The sequence below is a fragment of the Geotrypetes seraphini genome, chromosome 7 (assembly GCF_902459505.1).
Source record: "Geotrypetes seraphini chromosome 7, aGeoSer1.1, whole genome shotgun sequence".
Classification (NCBI taxonomy): domain Eukaryota; kingdom Metazoa; phylum Chordata; class Amphibia; order Gymnophiona; family Dermophiidae; genus Geotrypetes; species Geotrypetes seraphini.
Genome location: NC_047090.1, coordinates 3,414,937 through 3,435,896, shown reverse-complemented (window position 1 = coordinate 3,435,896; position 20,960 = coordinate 3,414,937). Strand labels below are relative to the sequence as shown.

The 20,960-nt window shown below is 43.1% G+C and overlaps 1 protein-coding gene across 2 annotated transcripts in view; it reads right to left on the bottom strand.

Moving 5' to 3' along the window:
• The window catches only part of LOC117364122 (aldo-keto reductase family 1 member C3-like), a 57,425-nt gene that overhangs the window by 15,481 nt on the left and 20,984 nt on the right, over positions 1-20,960 (bottom strand). Inside the window, exons 4-7 of one of the 2 annotated variants that reach the window (XM_033952997.1) lie at positions 14,781-14,897; positions 11,445-11,522; positions 9,053-9,175; positions 2,873-2,985 (exon numbers count right to left, since the gene is read on the bottom strand). In XM_033952997.1, coding sequence (XP_033808888.1) covers positions 2,873-2,985; positions 9,053-9,175; positions 11,445-11,522; positions 14,781-14,897 — 431 coding nt within the window. The remainder of the gene's footprint in view (positions 1-2,872; positions 2,986-9,052; positions 9,176-11,444; positions 11,523-14,780; positions 14,898-20,960) is intronic. The other variant, XM_033952998.1, reaches the window with a different exon arrangement.

Genomic DNA, 20,960 nt, shown 5'->3' with positions numbered 1-20,960 from the left:
ATGCTAGCGATCTTTCCACTGCTTTGGAGCCGTTTCCTCTGTGATCCTACCTCTGATGTCAGAGGAGGGGTGGGACCGCGGCAGAGGAAATAGCTCTGAAGCAGTGGAAAGATCGCTAGCATCGCGATCTTATCTGCAGACTGTTCCTCACAGGTAAACGGTGCGGGGAGGCTGGGAGGGAAGCCAAACACCAGGTGGGGGTTGAAACGGAGGCCAGGGGGGAGAACCGGACGCTAGGGGGGAACCCGACAGCAGCACTTCCCACTGACCTTCCCTGCTCGACCTCTAAAGTAGGTGCGGCAGCGGCCGTCCAGAAAGAGCAGCGCTGCCGCTCCTGCTTTAGGGAGGAGAGGGGGGAGGGTCAGCCGAATCGGTGAACCGATTCGAATTGTGAATCGGGCAGCACTACTGTAAACTGCATTTAACACATGTAAGTAGTACAATGCTACGGTCATAATCATAAATCTTCTCCTCTTAAACGATTTGTTGTGTGTTGATGTTGTGGTGTGTAGGATGAAAGGAGAATGCCAAGGTGCTTTCTGCACAGTTTGTGAACAACAGAAGCTGCAATCCTTACTTATTTTCATGTTGGAGAAGGAAATAAGCAATGGGGGAGAAATGTCTTTTAACATAGTAGATGACGGCAGATAAAGACCCGATTCAATCTAAAAATTTGTTGGTTTTTTTTTTTTTTCTTCTTAGCTATTTCTGGGCAAGGATCTAAAGCTCTGCCCGATACTGTTCTTAGGTTCCAACTACTGAAGTCTCCGTCAAAGCTCACTCCAGTCCATCTTCACCCTCCCAGCCATTGAAGCCCTCCCCAGCCCATCCTCCACCAAACGGCCATATACAGACACAGACCGTGCAAGTCTGCCCAGTACTGGCCTTAGTTCTTCAATATTTACTATTTTTTTCTGATTCTAGATCCTCTGTGTTCATCCCACACTTTTTTGAACTCCGTCACCGTTTTCATCTCCCCCACCTATCTCAGGAGCGCATTTCAAGCATCCACCACCTTCTCCGTAAAGAACTTCCTTACATTGCTCTTGAGTCTATCACCCCTCATCCTCAAATTATGTCCTCTGGTTTTACCATTTTCCTTTCTCTGGTAAAGATTTTGTTCTACGTTAATACCCTTCAAGTATTTGAACGTCTGAATCATATCGCCCCTGTCCCTCCTTTCCTCTAAGGTATACATATTCAGGGCTTCCAGTCTCTCCTCATACGTCTTTTGGCGCAAACCTCCTATCATTTTCGTCGCCTTCCTCTGGACCGCTTCAAGTCTTTTTGTGTCCTTCACCAGATATGGTTTCCAATACTGAACACAATACTCCAAGTGGGGCCTCACCAATGATAACCTGTACAGGGGCATTGGCGCCTTCGTTCTTCTACTGGTCACGCCTCTCTTTATACAGCCCAGCATCCTTCTGGCAGCAGCCACCGCCTTGTTGCACTGTTTTTCACCTTTAGATATTCGGACACTATCACCCCAACATCCCTCTCCCTATCCATGCATATCAGCCTCTCACCTCCCAGCATATATGGCTCCTTCCGATTATTAATCCCCAAATGCATTACTCTGCATTTCTTTGCGTTGAATTTTAGTTGCCAGATATTAGACCATTACTCTAACTTGTGTAGATCCTTTTTCATGTTAACCCCTCCTGTAAAGGGCTGGCCTAGGGAAGTCTAGGCTGGCCTAGGGAAGTCTAGATTTATCCGGACATGTCCTTCTTTTAGAGGACATGTCTGGGCAAAACCTGGCACTTTGTCGGGGTTTTGAAAAGCTTCCTCTTCAGATCGCGTTGGGAGGTAGCATCCGCGCATGCGCGGATGCAACACAGTGACATCACATCCTCGCATGCGCAGATGCCCTCCCGACTGACGAGAACAGGCTGAGGGGGGCTAGGGGGCAAGGCTGGGGTATGGCATGGGCTTAATGGGGCGGGGGATGGGTGGAACTGGGCGGGCCTGGGGGCAGGTCTATGGGTCTGAATTTTACACAAGTAAAATCTGGCCAAAAACAAACATTTTTTGAGAAACCTACAAGGGAGCAGTTGTAAATCCTGCCATTGATATTTTGGGACATACTGTATGTGTGGGTGTCAGGTCAAAAGCGCGCAGGGACAAAGGCGCGCCCAGACAATTCAGTGCAGCGCGGAGGCACGCTCCGCTTTAAATTACTGTTTTCAGGGCTCCGACGGGGGGGCGTAGGGGGGGAACCCCCCCACACTTTACTTAATAGACATCGCGCCGCGTTGTGGGGGCGTTGTGGGGGGTTGTAACCCCCACATTTTACTGAAAACTTCACTTTTTCCCTGTTTTTAGGGAAAAAGTTCAGTTTACAGTAAAATGTGGAGGGTTACAACCCCCCAAACCCCCCATAACGCCGGCGCGATGTCTATTAAGTAAACTGGGGGGGTTCCCCAACAAAACCCCCCATCGGAGCCCCTAAAAACTGTAATTTTGTGCGGCGCGCGCCTCCGCGCTGCGCTCAATTGTTGGCGCGCGCCTTTGTCTTTCACGCCGTTGTCTATGAACCGTATGTGTGTATTCCCTTTTTGAAATAGAGACTACATATGTATGTTTTAATACTGCCCAAGCACTGCTCAAAACAGAAAAAGGACGTCCAACAGTCCAGTATGACCAAATAGCAAAGGGTGTATAAGGGCATATTTTGAAAATGTCCCTCCATGTTTCTATGTTTGTTAAATCGTGCATGCACCTTTGAATCTGACATAATTTTTCTAGCGGGACAAAAAAAGGATCATTTTCAGCCAAGTCTATTTACACAGTTCGTGAATGGTTTTGAAAATTGATCTTTATATGACTCAGGATATAAAATCCACTACATTCCAGGCTCCTTCCTTACCATTCCATACTTGTATTTATTGAACCCAGCACACTATAAGCCACAAGAACGATATCATTTTTCTTGCAGAACTCCAGAAGCTTCTTTTGCGCAAGATAGGGATGACATTCAACCTGCAGAATTCAAAGTCAGAGATTTTATGTAGGAAACTGCATTGTATATAAAACTTTGTTATGTCACAGTACTTGCCATAAAGGGCTAAATTCTATATATAGCTCCCCCAAAAACGGCACCGAAAAAAATGCTATTCTATAAGCCACGCTTAAAGTTAAGCGCAGTTTGTACAAATACGCTCATCCCCAAGAGCCATAACTAAATTTAAACATGGCCATTTGTAACACGGAAAATGTGGTGCAAATGCCTGCATTCTGAACTACGGGGATAAATGAAAGTAAAGCCTCTAATCTGCCCATGATCCACCCATTTCTATGCCCCCTTTTTTTGGCTCACACTTATAATTTAGGTGCAGATCTTGTGCATAACTTGCAATTGATTTTAATTAGTAACATTATTGGTGCTAATTAACTTGTTATTCAAATAAACTGCACGCGCAATTTGGTTACGTGTGATCATGTGACAGTCCGAGTGTTCAACACCTGCCATACCTCTATCCCCAGGCTCTGCTGGAATGCTGTTAAACATCACACCAATACTTTATTCACCCTTCATACATTCTTAAAACTCCCAACCAGGTTCCTCCATACTCTCCTGGTCATTTCTGGGTTCTATGGGTCCTCCCTGACCCTCACTTGCCCTCCATGTCTTCCCTGGGTCCTCCCTGGACTCTATAGTCTTCTGGTTCTCTCCCAACCCTTCAATGGCCCTCCGTGTCGTCTGGCAGCTTCCAGTGCCAATACTTCCAGTCCCTCCGCTGGTTACTTGCCAGTTACCTTTAGCCAACCTTCTCCCAGGTCTGTCAGGCTGCTTCTCTGGTTTCCTCACCTTGGTGGCAGAAATAAATGCAGGACTTACACCCTAAATGGTGAGATCCTAGCAAGGATTGTAGCGGAACGTGACTTGGGGGTGATCATTAGCGAAGACATGAAGACTGCCAATCAAGTGGAGAAAGCTTCATCATGGGCTGTATCCGTAGAAGTTTCATCAGCCATAAGCCCGAGGTCATAAAGCCATTGTACAGATCCATGGTGAGACCCCCATCTGGAATACTGTGTTCAATTCTGGAGGCCGCATTATCAAAAAGATGTGCGGAGAGTTGAGTCGGTTCAGCAAATGGCCACCAGGATGGTCTCAGGTCTCAAGGATCTCCCGTATGAGGAACGACTGGGTAAGTTGCAACTGTACTCACTCAAGGAACGCAGAGAGAGGGGAGACATGATCGAGACGTTCAAATATGTCACAGGCCATATCAAGGTGGAAGAGGATCTATTTTTCCTTAAAGGACCCACGGCAACAAGAGGGCATCCGTTGAAAATCAGGGGTGGGAAATTTCATGGCAACACCAGAAAATATTTCTTCACCGAAAGTGTGGTTGATCGCTGGAATAATCTTCCACAACAGGTAATTGAGGCCAGCAGCGTGCCAGATTTTAAGAAAAGATGGGATTGGCATGTGGGATCTCTTTATGGAGGTAGTTAGGGGGTGGGCCATTAGTGTGGGCAGACTAGATGGGCCGTGGCCCTTTTCTACTGTCATGTTCTATGTTTCTATGTTCTATGTTTCTATGAACAGTTTACAATAACCTAAAAGCAGGAAAAGAGAAGCAAAGGAGGACATAAAGAAGGAAGCAAAAAAATAGGCTAAGGAAGAATGGAAAATAGAGGTGCAGAGAGAGAAGAAGAAGTAGGGAAGGTCCCCAGGGTTATCCATCTGGATCTTATCAAAGGCCAATTGTAACATCCAGACTTAAAGGTAGGGTGGTACAAAGTGAACATGATTGGGAAACTAATTCCAAAGCTAGGGACCCAAGTGAAAGAAGGTAGAATCCCTGAGATGTTGGGATGGGAACTGAATACCTGACTAAGTCCCTGGTTGTCTAGAGGGGAATTGGGCAGGAGCGATGCTCACTCACTCCTGCCCAGCACTGGCCTGCATTCCAAAATGGCGGCCTTCTTTCATTGGCCTAACAGCAAACATGGAAGAGAGTGCTAGTGCTGCCTCCCTCTCCCTCCCCAAATTTTGGTGCACTAGGTGAATGCCTAGTTTGTCTAATGGTAACTCTAGACCTGTGTGCCCCAAGGTAGAAGACAAAAAGGTAACCTGTAACTTTTCCTGTGTTTATTCTTTGCATTTTGATATATTCCTTTTTGTGTTGACTACTTAAAAACTTTCTGCAAACTTTAATAATTTAGAAGAAAACCTGGAATTAAAAGCAAGTGGTAGACTGAGAGATCCCAGGGACCAAGAGCCTCACAGCCTTAGCTGGTCTTGTCCCAGAGCCCTGAATATCTTAAAGAGATTACCTGTTACAAATTTTGTCCTGTTTGGCACCAAATCTAAAATATACGCTTATAAACTCAGGCTTCTAGTAGCTGTAATGCACTGTCAAAAAGATTGGTTGTAGAGATTATATGCTGTTTAGAAAGGCTGCCAAAAAGTGGCTGTTTAATCAAGAACATAAAGGGAAGAAGAGAACTAGAATAGATTTGAAGCTGTCAATAGTCAGTCCTGGCAGGGAACGCTGTTGTTTAGAAGGTATTGTGAGGCCCCCTAGTGGTGGAGTGGTGCAATTACTTCTAAATATAAAATGATGGAAATGTCACTATAGGAGTTAGTAGGGTTTCCAAATAATTCCACATAAGCAGGTAATTGAACAAGAAGATGAATAGTAAAATTTATGAAATAGAGATAGAAGAGCAGTGTTAGCTCTTCAAATGGTATTTAGCAGGTAATAAATTTAAGCTACCACTTAAAGTTAAATGCTATAAATTCAAAACCATGTCATATATTTACAAACAAACTTAATTATCCCTTCATTCCCCTCAGTAAATCAACTACTGGAACTCAATTTTTGACTAACAAGTTTTAAAGATAAGTACAAAACTATTCCTTCTCACTTATACGGTTTTAGTTCTCTCCACTAAGATGTTGGTCCTTTGTTCTCAAATTCTTCTATGTTTTTCCCTACAGGTGTCAACAGATTCGCACTTTATTTATTTATTTTTACAATTTCTATTCTGCTTAAAGCCTAAGTGGATTACAATAAAACCAAACATAAACCACTCCATACAGTCTTGTAACAACAGCAACAATACCTCCTCTTCCTTCCTTATTATACCAGTTACACTTAAAAAAAATCCTATTCAAATTAAAAAAAAAAAACCTTGCACAAATAAGTGAGTTTTCAGTTGTTTCTTAAAAATCTCAAGTCCTTACACAATCTCAAACAGCCTGGCAAGCCATTCCACAAATGTGGACCTGCCACTCAGCAGCTGCTTGCGTTCTCTTGTAATGTGTTTCCCCAAACGACTCAGTTGACAGTCTTATTGCTGACTCTGACCTCAGTGGTCATGATGGCATATACTGCCTCAATGTCTGCGCCGAATACCAAGGATTACCTCAGGGGTAGGGAACTCCGGTCCTCGAGAGCCGTAGTCCAGTCGGGTTTTCAGGATTTCCCCAACGAATATGCATGAGATCTATTTGCATGCACTGCTTTCAATACATATTCGTTGGGAAAATTCTGAAAACCCGACTGGAATACGGCTCTCGAGGACCGGAGTTCCCTACCCCTGGATTACCTGATGAACAATTGTCAGAACTTTGTATTTAATTGGCAACCAATGTAGTTTTAACATTGGCAAAATATACTCATTCCAAGCTACTTCTTAATCTTTCTGGCTGCGCTGTTTTGCACAACCTGCAATGACTTAGGGGTCCTTTTACAAAGCCAAGCTAGCCGGAAATCTATTGCCTGCTCAAAATGATTCATTTATTTTTGTTATACGCATTGAAAATATTTGATATTGCGTGTAAATCAAAATTTCAATAAACACTTGAAACTTGAGGTAGCGGCTAGCGCGTTCAGCAATTTAGCACGCGCTATTCTGCGTGGCTTTGTAAAAGGAGCCCTTAATTTTAGATTTTACAATATCTAGCAACAGTGAATTACAAAAATCCAGTTTTGAAATTATCAGGCTCTGTACCATTGTTCGCAAATCAGACACTGCCATCAAAGATTTTACTCTAGACAATATTTGCGATTGAAAAAAAAGCTCCCTTAATAACCAGGATTCCTTAAGATAAGTATGCTATAATACACATTTTCTAATAATTTAAATACTCAGATCTGAGTGTTCACACAGTGCTACCAGTCAAGAAAGTCTCTGGAAATGTTGCAGTTGCCTCACATTGGGTACCATGATCTTTTGGGTACGTGTCTTCACAGGCAGTTGAAATCAGCTTTCTGTCTCAGGAATTCCGGGGTACCTCTTAACCTAACTGAAACAAATCAATAAAGGAAAATCCTGACTGCCTGTCCTCAGCGTGAAGGCACCTGATTCCAAATAGAAGAGAGATCTGGGTTGGAACCGTACAAACTAACTAGTTACAAAATAAAATAAAAATCCAGTGGGGTACCTACCTAGTCCTCCACCACAGCAGTGCCTCCTGTGGTTCTTTCCAGTCTGGCTTCTCCCAACAGTCCTATGGAAATTGCAATTACTGGCTGCCTATCACTAAACCCCCAATGCAAACTTGCAAATCAAAGTCCCTGAAGTTACATTACATTACATTATATTAGTGACTTCTATTTCACTCGTACCTTACAGTTCTAGGCGGATTACAAAAGAAGCTTGCTGGACATTTCCAGGAAAAACTACAGTTTAGGAATTAGGATTACAAAGAAGTTAACTGGATATTTCCAGGAGAATTGCAATTTAGGGAGCTGTATGCATGGTTGATACTTTGGAGAGGAGAAATTACAAGAGAGGGTGAGACTTTGGGGGGGGGGGTAGATTTATAGGAAGGGGAGAGGACAAAGGAAGAGTTAAGATATCTGGATAAATTTTTTGAATAGCACAGTTTTGATTCCCTTTCGAAATGATTCGCTCGTTGTTGTCAGCAAGTTGGAGATGGAGTGGTCAAGTTTCGCTGCCTGTGTCGCTAGTAGGTTGTCAAACATCTTCTGGGAGGATGCCAGCTGTTGGAAAGTTCACCGTCCTTATGTACAGCAAAGTGCCGAGAAGTAAGGAAGCCTTGGAACTAGGAGAGGAATAGGCTGCTAAATCCAAAATCACTGAAGATCTCGGACATTTGATCAAAGTCTACTAGGTCAAATGCACTGCTTAGGTCAAAATGGATTATGATTGTGCTGTGGCCCTTGCTTGGTAGTCCTTTGCCATATGTTACTAGTGCTGTGAATACTGTAGTGCTGTAATTTATCCTGAATCCCAGTTGTGAAGGGTGGAGAATATCGAAGCATTGTAAGTAGCATTCAAGTTGTTCTGTGACATATCCTTCCACCATTTTGATAAATAGGAGGATGAAATCTCCTGGCCAATAATTGGTCACATCAGAGGGGCTGAATTTTAGGTTTTTGGGAATGGCCATTAAGATAATTCGTCCTTCTGATTTGGGGAAAGGCCAGTTTTTAGGTGATAGTTGAGCCATTGGGTTATTTTTCCTATGGTTATTGAGGTGACTGCTTTGATCAGGTAAGGCGGGTGGGTGTCAAGACTATAGTATACTTTGGAGCATTTTAGGAGAAGCTGTTTTGTGTCTTTGAATGTAATCTCTTCAAAATCATTCCAAGATCTGTCTACTGGTGGGAGTTGTAATTTTATTTACAGTATGTTGGGTAGGGATGGTATAGGGTGGGAATTGTAATTATTATATGCTTTGTTTTATGGAAGAATGATATTTATTACGGTATTATATTTTTCATTATTATGGATATCTGCTATTGTAAATCACTTTTGCTCAGGTTAATTATTTATTGCCTCATCAAAGTTAAAATAAATACAGAGCTGTATCTTGTCAACTAGTCAACTCAATATTAAAAAAAGCAAGGAAGAACTTCTATGGAGACAAGATCTCCAAATCCAAAAACCAGAATGGCACATTGTTCAACATTTGGCGCTCCCTAACCACTAAAAATGACTCCACCCTTCTTCCCTCATCTCTTTCAGCCGAGGTCCTAGCAAAATTCTTCAATGATAAGATCTCTACCTTAAGAATTTATTTCTGGTCCTTTAAAGCTTTACCTACAGCAGTGAGTTTTACCTGGTTACAGACTGGTTTGTACTTGAGCCCTGGTTTATTGAGGATCATTTCCAATTGTCTCCGATTGAAATTGGAAACGCCAATGGATTTCACCAAGCCTGCATCTTTACATGCTTCCAGTGCCTGTTAAAAAGATCAATTGAAATATAGTTAATCTAAAAGAATATAATTTGCGAGAGTACAAGACAATGTTCTAATTGAGTGATAAAGTTTTGACTCAACTACTACTTAACCTGCAGTTCGAGGCTGTTAAATCAACTGGACTGACTTTTTTGTTTTACAGCCTGATTTAAAAACTTAGGGCTCCTTTGACGAAGGTTCGGTAGCGTTTTTAGCGCGCACCTGCTCAAAAGCAGGCGGTAGCGGCTAGTGCACCTTCGTAAAATGAGCCCTTATTGTCCAAAACTACAATCTGATTGACCAATGAAGTTGTGTTGGGATGTCTACTTGTTGTACCATAATATAGTCACCTTTATGCGTTCAGAACTTCAGTCGTCATTGTGGATAGGCAAGTTACTGGGGCATGTGTGCTTTTTTCTCAGGCAAAATATAAAAATGTAAGGGTTCCTTTTACTAAAGGACATTAAGCCCTTAAGAAGCAATTAGCACATGTTAAAAGGCTATTAAAGAAATGCATTTTGTCTCAGATTCTATAAATGATGCCTAAACTTACCCCTTCTTTTACAAAGCCGCACTAGTGGCTGTCGTGCGGTAACGGCCCCGAAGCCCTTTAAATCTCTATGGGCTTCGGGGCTGTTACCGCGCGGCAGCTGATCTAGGCGCCTAACTTAATTTTCTTAATTGGCACTGATAATTGAAGTGCCATTAAATATAAGAACATAATAATAGCTTACTGGATCAGACAAATGGTCCATCTAACTCAATATCCTGTCTTCACGGTGGCCAGTCCAGGTCACAAGTACCTGGCAAAACCCCAAATAGTAGCAACATTCCATTTTGCCGATACAGGGCAGTGGCTTCCCCCCTGTCTGTCTCAATAGCTAACTATGGACATTTCCTTTCTTAAATCAGCAACATTAACTGCTCTTACCACAACCTCTGGCACCCTTTTAAATATTTAAATGCCATCTCTACTCACTACTCACATACATGTATTTTCCATCTAGCCATCTTTGTTTCCTTTTCATCCTATTCACAGGTCATCTATTTTTCACCTCCACATGTTCTTACCTGAATCCCACTAATACTACAGGTTCAAAACCTTTCAATAAAGACTCTATAGTACGAGGGTGGGCAACTTTGATAGACAGAGGGCCACACAAATGTTGGTACTATCCTTATAAGGCCACACATAGAAAATTAACAAATGCCCCATATAATTCAGGGCTGAGGAAATGTATTTACAGTCTAGCAGTAGTGTAGCCAAAAGTCCATGTCTGGAGGAACTCAAGGACCCACGGATTTCCTCTCCCTCCCCTACACCACCATGTTTAAATTCATACCCTTGCTCAATGGGGTTGCCCAAGCCTAAGGTTACCAGATGTCTGGGAAAACCCAGACGTGGCCTATTTTTAGAGAACTGTCTGGGTGCCCAGAGGGATTTTCAAAAGCAAGCAGTATGTCCAGGTTTTGGAAATCCCTGACTTCAGGGCCACATAGGGAGGGCATCTGCACATGCACAGACTTTGATGCGATGATGTCATACACATGCACATGTGCACATAATGTCATCACACTGACATCAGTGCATGCACAAACGTGGTTCCCAAGGTCAGGGAGGTTCGTATGGAGGTGGGGTGGAACAGGATGGAGCTGGAGGCAGAATGGAGTGGGGCTGGGGGCAGAACAGGGCAGGACCAGGTGTCCTCTTTTTTAATAGAGGAAACCTGACAACACTACCCAAGCCCTACCATCTGAAGAGGTTCACTCCCCAAGTCCTCCTATGCCAGCTGAGCAGCGGGGAAATCAGTGGTGTGCTTGCAGTTGCTGATGTCCCATGCATGCTCTTTGACTGCTAGGGTTTGGGCAAACCCACCAGCTATTACAATAAGTGTTGCAATTTTTTCTGGGCTCAGGCCTACAGTGGTAAGTTCCAGGCCTCCTAGGTTCCACCAATGCTACTCCACTAATTCAGATAAGTGAACCTGAAACATTTACTTAGTCGGGTTATAACTTAAAAGTAGTTGATGCCCCAAGGGGAGAGTGTGGCGCAGGGTTGTGGGTTCAAACCCACGCTGCTCCTTGTGACCCTGGGCAAGTCACTTAATCCCCTCATGGCCCAAGGTACATTAGATAGATTATGAGCCCACTGGGACAGACAGGGAAAAACGCTTGAGTACTTGAATAGACCCATGTAAACCATTCTGAGTTCTCCTGGGAGAACGGTATAGAAAATTGAATGAATGAATAAATAATGAACAGTGTAACTTACCTCCCAAATAGCACAAAGGTCAGCCTTATCGTAGATTAATTTTCCATTTTCATCCACTGGTAATAAGTTTTCTCCAAACTGCCAAAATGTTAAAAAAAAATTAATACAGCACTGTTTACCGTATTTTCACGCAGATTACGCGCACCCGTGTAAAATGCGCACATGGGTATAGCGCGCAGAAACCACAATTTTATGTACAAAAACTTTTGTATACCGCGCTCACGGGTATACCGCGCATGCTGCCCGACTGTCCTTTCGCCCGCCCCGACTCTCCTCTGGCCACCCCGACTCTCCTGGTCGGGTTGGGCCCATGTGCCTCAGGCCGCGCCCCCAGGTGGGACCTAAGGCTCCAGGGCCTATTCTGATTGGCCCACGCGCCTTAGGCCCCACCAGTAGGCGGAGCTTTGGGACGGATGGGCCAATCCGGCCTCATTCCGTCGTTGGCTGCCTGCCGGACAGGCGGGTTTGGCTCCCGTCTGTCCGGCCAACTACCAAAGGTACGGGGAAGGGGGGGGGGGGTGTCGTGGGGGTCGGCCAGGGGGTCGCGGGTCGGCTGGGGGGGCGGTCGGAGGTTCTTGGGGGGGGCGGTCGTTGGAGGGAGGGGGGTTTGCGTCGAGGGCAGGAGGGCCTGGGATCCCTCCTGCCCGTAATGTAGTGCGGGGTGGGGGTAGGGGGTCGCCGTGGCCAGGAGGGTTTGGGCTCCCTCCTGGCCCGATATTGTCGGGGAGTTGGGGAGTCGGCCGGGCAAGAGGGCTTGGGCTCCCTCTTGCTCCGATCGTGGATGCGGGTGCGGGTGGGAGCGCGTGCGAGCGGTCGTTCGGGGTGGGGGTGCGAGCGGTCCTGCTGGGGGGGGGGTGAATCGGGCGTCGGGCGGGATTGGAACTATGTAAAAAAAATTTTGTATACCGCGCTCACGCGTATAACGCGCGAGGGGTATGCGCGGTAGGTAAAAACGCATATAACGCGCGCGTTATATGCGTGAAAATACGGTAGTTCTGATCATTTATGTTTCTAGCTGTTTTATGTAAGAGAACTTGTAGATGCAATACAGTGGTTCTCAAATCAGTCCTTGAGACACAGAGCTAGTTAGTCAGGTTTTCAAGATATCCACAATGAATATGCAAGACATAATTTTGCATGAACTACCTTCACTGTATGTAAATTATTTAAAATATGGAGGCATCTGCTCAGTGCTAAGGATGATATGCTTTATAGATGACATTGAGAAAGATACGTGTGCCACTTTCTCATATAGTTAAGTCAATTGAAATGGCCGTGTTTAGTATCTCTTGCACATTCACATTTTTTGAAACTTTTGGCCACAGATCCCTGAGTCAATATTGGGTGCAATGCCCTCAGCATGGCTACAAAAATTGGAGGAATGTTACGTTATATATAATTTTGTATCCTACTGAATCCTTACAAATTGGAGTTCTAGGCGGGCTACAAGCAGCATATCACTACATAGAGTTATACATAGAATCATACATGTACATTAGTGTTGATCAGAAAAACCTAAAGTTGGAAAAACTGTAAATTGAAGTTTTTCCCATGAACTTGATTGTGCTTGATTTTTAAACCAATCCTTGGGTCCCTCAAAACCACTGATTACACAAGCTCTGCTTTTCTTAAAATTTGCTATTATTTTTGCTTAATGGAGCAAATTTCTTGGTATTATAGCTATAACTTTTATGTATTCACACTCAGCAATGATACATTGCTATAAAGACATCTTATGCAAAAATCCTAGCAGTATTTTATTAAATATCTGAACTTTGGAAAGAAAATTTTAAAATAAATAAGACCTCCTTTTACTAAGCTGAGGTAGAGGCTTCTACCGTGGCCTGGGGCACTCGGGCCTGGATTCTGTATAGGACGCCCAGGAGGGGCATCCTATACAGAATCGGTCCTACATTAACCCCGATTCTATAACCGGCGTCCATGTTACAAACGTCGGTTACAGAATCGGGTTATTGAATAGACACGGCCGCTACACTTATTGCGGCAAGGGATCTCCTCTAGAAGTCAGGACCAATCAGGCCTTAGGCATAGTGGGTCAGCCCATCCCCGCCCATCCCCACTAAGCCTAAGGCTTGATTGGCCCAGGCCTAGAGCCTGAGCCAATCAAACCTTAGGCTTAGTGGGAATGGGAGGACCCAATAAGCTTAAGGCCTGATTGGTCCAGGCTCCTAGAGCCTGGGGCAATCAAGCCTTAGGCTTAGTAGGGATGGGCAGGAATGGGTGGACCCAATAAGCCTAAGGCCTTAGGCTTAGCGGGGATGGGCCGGGAAGGTGCAGGCCTGCCTCATTTCGTGGATGCTAGGGGGGTAATCGGGGGATGTTAGCATGGGGGGAGCCTTAGCGTGGGGGGTCCAGAGGGGCAGCTGCCTTCCGGCAGGAGATGTTGGGCACCATCCTGCCAGCGATCAGGAATGTCGGGGGGGTCGGTGTTATGGCAGGAGGGGTTGGGCACCCTCCTTCCGGTGAATGGGAATGTCGGGGTGGCGTTCTGGCAGGATGGGTTGAGCACCCTGCTGCCAGTTCTCGTGAGTGTCTGGGGGTGGTGTTCCGGCAGGAAGGGTTGGGCACCCTCCTGCCAACGATCGTACAGGTGGCCTCGACTGCTATACTTATCGCGGCAGGGAGATCCCTTACCGCGATAAGTATAGCGGCTGCGTCTACTTACAATGTAGACCAGCATTTTGCTGGTCTACATTGTAAGCGTCTCGTCCTCTACTAGGGAGATGCGTAAGGCTGCCTAGGTTCGCCTAAGGCCCTTAGGCAAGCTTAGGCGGTCTTGCGGGCCTCCCTAGGCTCTCGGAGGCGCCTTCAATATAGGTGGCCTGCCTGGGGAGCATGTTTGGACTTTATTTTCCTATAAAATCAATAAAACAGATTGAACTAAAAACCAAAAAAACAAAACATGCATCCCGATTGGCTGATTAGAGAGCTGTAGGACGCCTACAGCTGCCTAAAATCGGGACGCATTTTGCAGAATCAGGGCCTAAATGCTTCGATGCTCATAGGAATTGTATGAGCATTGGAGCATTTAGCATGTCGGGCCACATTAGAAACCTCTACCACAGCTTAGTAAAAAGGAAGGGGGGGGGGGGGGGGTGGTTAAATACATTGTTAATAGCTAAACACGTACACTTTGGCAATGGCGTTCCAAATACTCAAGCATTCGATGTTGTCTTGACAGGATAAAACCTGCAATGCTGTTCAACTTCTTGCAACTCCTGAGGCCTTGTTGCAAGGAATTGGACAGCATCGCAGGCTTTATCCAATCTGAGTAATTTTTATATTAGAGAAATTATCATATTTTCTAATTTGTACCTTAAAGGCCATAGGCCAGTGAATGATGTACAGATCAATGTAATCCTGCTGAAGAGCATTCAGGGTTTTTCTCAGAGCGGATTCAACATATTCAGGTTTGTGAAAAGTATTCCAAAGCTGGAAAAAAAAAAAAAAATCATATAGAAAAAAAATCCTAAAGAAACAAAACTAAAAACCAAAGAATGAAACACATTTGAGATTGTGTTCAACTCTGAAATAATTTAAATTTCATTCTTGTGACATAATTGTTACAAAGAATGGAGATGTCCCATGCAATACATCACACAGGCATACTCTCCAGTGAGATGAGTCAATTGTGACTTATAACAAGCCACATTTAGGATGATCGATGACTTAGGTCTCCCAATTTGTTTACTAGGGATAGGCCTTCATTTGCAACAATATGGAATTGGAATTAATCAAGACAAATGGTGAGCTAGAGATGCTTAAGCCAAGCTGATGTTGCTAATTCCAAGAGATCAACTAAGTCCAACTTCCAGTGTAATTCAGGGGCCCTCTTACTAAGCTACATTCAACTTAATGCAGCTTAAAATGGTGTACTGCAAGACACTCAGGTATCCTACGACAACTACCAAATTAACAAGCACTAACTGTGCACTACAAAATATTTTTAATTTTTTGGGGAAAAGGCAGAGAGTGGGTGTTCCTGCGCTAATCACATAGCAAAGCTACATTCCCACACATTAACTGGCTAGGGCAGAAATACTTCTTGCGTACAAAATGAGTGGCAGTAAGTTCTTACACGGTAAAACATTTTAGTGGCCATGCACTAATGGCAAGATTAGCACATGCACAAACAAGCAAAAAATGCATTCGAGGAAAAAAGAGTTGTAAATGAACCCCTATAATTTACCAAAAGGTTGGAGAAAAAGACCTCAGTATCACGTTGGATTATATATAAATCGTTAATCCTCCGGACAAGTCAACTTCAAATATCTTTTTGAAGCTGCAGACACATCCTCGGTCTATTAAAAAAAACTCCACTCCTCCTAATTGTTTGCTAGAGTCAAAACTGTTTCTTTTTGGGTTGTTTTTTTTTTTTTTAATTTATAAATTTATTAATTGTTACAACATAACAAATTCAGGAAATATAGAAAATATAAAAAAAATACTTCAAAATTAAAATATTAATATTAACAAGTCCACATTATTAAGGGCTGACTAATCTTGTCGCTGATTCTATATTCAAAGAAATAAGAAACTAAACAACAGTATTCTAATAAACTCTGAAGTCAGGCAATAATAAGAATCCTTCTCAGCTTCTGCACCAGTAACAGGTAATATATCCAATTTAGGTTTATCTAAAAGAAAATTTTCTAAATGAGTTGGATCTAAAAATATATATCTAGTATTCGGAAATGTCACCAAACATTTACAGGGGAACTTAAGAAAAAAATGAGGCCCCCACACCCAAAGTTCTAGCCTTGAGTTGCAGGAATTGCTTCCTCCTGTATTGCATTTGTCTAGAGACATCTGGAAAAATGTTTACGTGTTGACAACAAAACAGGGCATTTTTGTTCAAAAAATACAGCTTAAGAATATCTTGTTTTTCTATTTCAGTCGTAAAAGTAACTAATAATGTTGCTCTCTTGGCTATATAGTCTTTTGACGACTCAAGAAATTGGGAAATATTTAAACTATCAGGTGACACTAATTGGTCTTCCCCCCTTCTTCTGAAATCTTTTTGGTACCACTAGGCAAATAATAAAGATTATCTGGAGAAAATTTTTCTAAACTAGTATAAGAAAGTACATCTTTTAAATACATTTTTAGTAGTTCCAAAGGAGAAAGAAAATTAGATATAGGAAAATTCAGAAGTCTGAGGTTCCTAGATCTCATAGCATTTTCCATTTTTTCCAACTGGACATGTAATAAGGTATTATCCTTAATATGAGATACAACACAAGATTGCATTGCAGAAACAGATGTTTCTACTTTATCCAATTTCTTTCCCATAATTGCCAATTGAGAATCATGCTTTATTTGTTATTTCTGAAGAAAATACTTTATTTGTTATTTCTGAGGAAAATTGACAAAGTTGAACTACTGTGCCCTGTAATGAGTTCTCAATTCTATTTACTACAGTCCAGACATCTTGCAATGCAATTAATTTATTGCCCAACTCAGGCCTAGAAATAGGACCGGTAGGCATTAAAACTGGAGACACCGTAAAAGATTGTTCCCCCTTTGATATGATTTTAGAGTCCAGCTCAGAAGGTAATGGAGAGGCTGAATCCGAACCTGATGTGGAAACAGAGTCTCTAGTAATGCAGTAAGAGGCTGAGGTGGAGGCGTAGGTTTGCCAGATGAGATAGAAGCAGAATGGGATTGAAATTCAGGCCTACCTTCTGTAGGAGTCACAGTTAAAACGGAAAGATGACGATCCATTTGAGGAAGAAGAAGATATGATCTTAGCTTTCCGTTTTCCCATAATTTCCCTAGGTGCTCCTCGCTCCTCCTGGCTCAGAAGGGGCTCCAAAGGGGTGTGTCCTGCCCCTTTGGCCATGCCCCTTCAGCTACGCGACCTCAGGTATGCGTCTGCGGGCCGCTTTCCGCGGCTCACTCAGGTTTTAATGCTGGGAGAGAGAGCCTCCTCTCCGAGTTGGCAGATGCTGGGTGGTGCCGGCAGGGGTGCCTGACTGAGAGAGAAAATCACCGGCAAGCTCAGTCAGCCCTCTATCTCCGTGGCTCACTCAGATTTTAATGCTGGGAGAGAGGACCTCCTCTCGGAGTCGGCAGATGCTGGGTGGTGGCTGCAGGGGTGCCTGACTGAGAGAGAAAATCACCGGCAAGCTCAGTCAGCCCTGTCAAAACTGTTTCTTAATGAATCACTAGCACAAATCATAATAGTGATCTTAGACAAATTTAAAAACTCAAAACAAAGTAACAGGGGTCCACTTCACAGCTCTTTTGCAAGAAGATAACAAAAATACCGGTGTTCTTATCACTTTAACTTCTCTTGTTTAGTGAAAGTATTCAAACAACGTAACGAGTTCTCCAACCTTTTGGTAAATTATAGGGGTTCATTTACAACTCTTTTTTTTCTTGAATGCATTTTTTGCTTGTGTATGCCATAGAATTTATGTATTCATCTTCAAGTTTTTATTAAAATTTGATTTGATCGCTTATCCAATTTCTAAGCGAGTTTGCAATATAAAAAGGAAAACAAAACAAAAACATTAATACAAAGTAAAAATAATGCCATTAACAATACCATTAACACATATGGAGGAAATACAATTTAAAAGAAACATAGTAACATAGTAGATGACGGCAGATAAAGACCCGAATGGTCCATCCAGTCTGCCCAACCTGATTCAATTTAAATTTTTTCTTCTTAGCTATTTCTGGGCAAGAATCCAAAGCTTTACCCGGTACTGTGCTTGGGTTCCAACTGCCGAAATCTCTGTTAAGACTTACTCCAGCCCATCTACACCCTCCCAGCCATTGAAGCCCTCCCCAGCCCATCCTCCACCAAACGGCCATACATAGACACAGACCGTGCAAGTCTGCCCAGTAACTGGCCTAGTTCAATCTTTAATATTATTTTCTGATTCTAAATCTTCTGGGTTCATCCCACGCTTCTTTGAACTCAGTCACAGTTTTACTCTCCACCACCTCTCTCGGGAGCGCATTCCAGGCATCCACTACCCTCTCCGTAAAGTAGAATTTCCTAACATTGCCCCTGAATCTACCACCCCTCAACCTCAAATTATGTCCTCTGGTTTTACCATTTTCCTTTCTCTGGACAAGATTTTGTTCTACCAACTACTCTAGTACATGGCATATTAAGGGCTCCTTTTATCAAGCTGCGCTAGCGGTTGAACGCACGTAATAGCACGCTTTAAACCCCCGGCCGCATTAGCCGCTAACGCCTGCCTTGAGCAGGCGGTAGTTTTTTGGCCAGCGCGGGGGTTAGCACATGATTAAAAGTCGCACGCGCTAACCCCGCTAGCGTGACTTGATAAAAGGAGCCCTAAAAGGGCACAAATGTGACAGACAAAAGGAATTGGGTTACAGCTACAAATTGGATAGGAACGAAAGCCACATAAGGAAAGGGCACATTGCTGTTTTATTTCTTAAGGGATATTAGAAAGGTACTATAAATAATTAAATCAAATGTTAAAAGCTTCTTTGAATAAAGGACTCTTGAGTAGACTTTTGAAACCCTCAAGGTTAGTTTCTTCCCTTACGAGAGCTGGTAGGGTATTCCAAAGTTGTAGGGCTGCAACTGAGAAAATGTCGTTCCATTTGGTTCCTGTCATACAAAGGGAAGGGACCATCAGCAATGTACGATCAGATGATCTAAGGCTGCGGGGATGGCTCAAATGGAATAAGATATTTATCAATTAATTGGGGTCGTTTAGAATGAATCATTTTATAAATCTTTATTGATTTTCAAAACTTATAAAAAGTGTGATAATTATACACTCAATAATATCAAATAACAACACTTAGGGCTCCTCTTACGAAGCTGCATTAGGGCACGCGCTAAATTGCCACGCGTGCTAGACGGTAATGCCAGCATTGAGCTGGTGTTAGTTCTAGCCACGTAGCAGGCGGTAATATCCTGCGTGCGCTAAAAACGCTAGCGCACCTTAGTAAAAGGAGCCCTTAAATTCTTGCAAACATCTGAAAAAAATCACCCTATCCCCACCCCCTCCCTTCCCCTCCCTCCCTGGATGTGCGTAGAAATCTAAGTAAATCCAGGAACTATTGCTTGACAAAAGCCTCCAATGGACTCGTTGAACTTCTTACTATTTCCAGATTGTTCCGCTCTCATCCTTTCATATTTATAATATAAACAAAGAGTTTCCCACCCAAAATAAAAAAAATCACCCTATCCCCACCCCCTCCCTTCCCCTCCCTCCCTGGATGTGCGTAGAAATCTAAGTAAATCCAGGAACAATTGCTTGACAAAAGCCTCCAATGGACTCGTTGAACTTCTTACTATTTCCAGATTGTTCCGCTCTCATCCTTTCATATTTATAATATAAACAAAGAGTTTCCCACCCAAAATAAAAAAAATCACCCTATCCCCACCCCCTCCCTTTCCCTCCCTCCCTGGATGTGCGTAGAAATCTAAGTAAATCCAGGAACTATTGCTTGACAAAAGCCTCCAATGGACTCGTTGAACTTCTTACTATTTCCAGATTGTTCCGCTCTCATCCTTTCATATTTATAATATAAACAAAGAGTTTCCCACCCAAAAGAAAAAAAATCACCCTATCCCCACCCCCTCCCTTCCCCTCCCTCCCTGGATGTGTGTAGAAATCTAAGTAAATCCAGGAACTATTGCTTGACAAAAGCCTCCAATGGACTCGTTGAACTTCTTACTATTTCCAGATTGTTCCGCTCTCATCCTTTCATATTTATAATATAAACAAAGAGTTTCCCACCCAAAAGAAAAAAAATCAGCCTATCCCAATTTTTCCAATTTCTAGTTATTAATTGCATGGCCATCCCAGTCATAATAATAAGAAGTCTATTTTGATATTTGTCAATTGGACTATTAACTTTGAACAATGTCCCAACTAAAACCACAGTGGTCACAGCTTCTGGCGGTATAATAGTTAGAGGTTAAGCCTTGACAAAGCTCAAAAAGCGAAACATGTTGGTGTGAAAATCCCTAGCCAGAGACCACATGATTAAGCTAAGTATATGCTTAAATAAATAAAACAGTTTAATATACATAAAAGCGAATAGAAAACAAGTAATCATATATATATACCGTATTTGCCGGCGTATAAGACGACTGGGCTTATAAGACGACCCCCCAACTTTTACAGTTAAAATATAGAGTTTGTTATATACTCGCCATATAAGACTACCCCTTCTTCCGCACACCTTCTGCACAACAAATAAAACTTAAAAGAACATCAGAATTTATTTCAACAATTTTAATTAATTCACTAAAGCTGAATAGAACAATAAACCCATGGGAGCTGCCATGCTATTTGTTTTCTAAACTGTTAACCAAACTGAAACGGTCAATGATAGAAGGAAGATAACACATAGAGGGAGAGAGCAAGTGCCGGGCAAGTCCCTAGCAAGTTTGCTGGCATGACAGTTTCCCTTTAAAAGCCTTCAAAAGCCTCCTGTTCGCCCCCGCAACTTCCTTAAGGGCTAGACTCCACACACGGCCGCATGTGCGAGAGA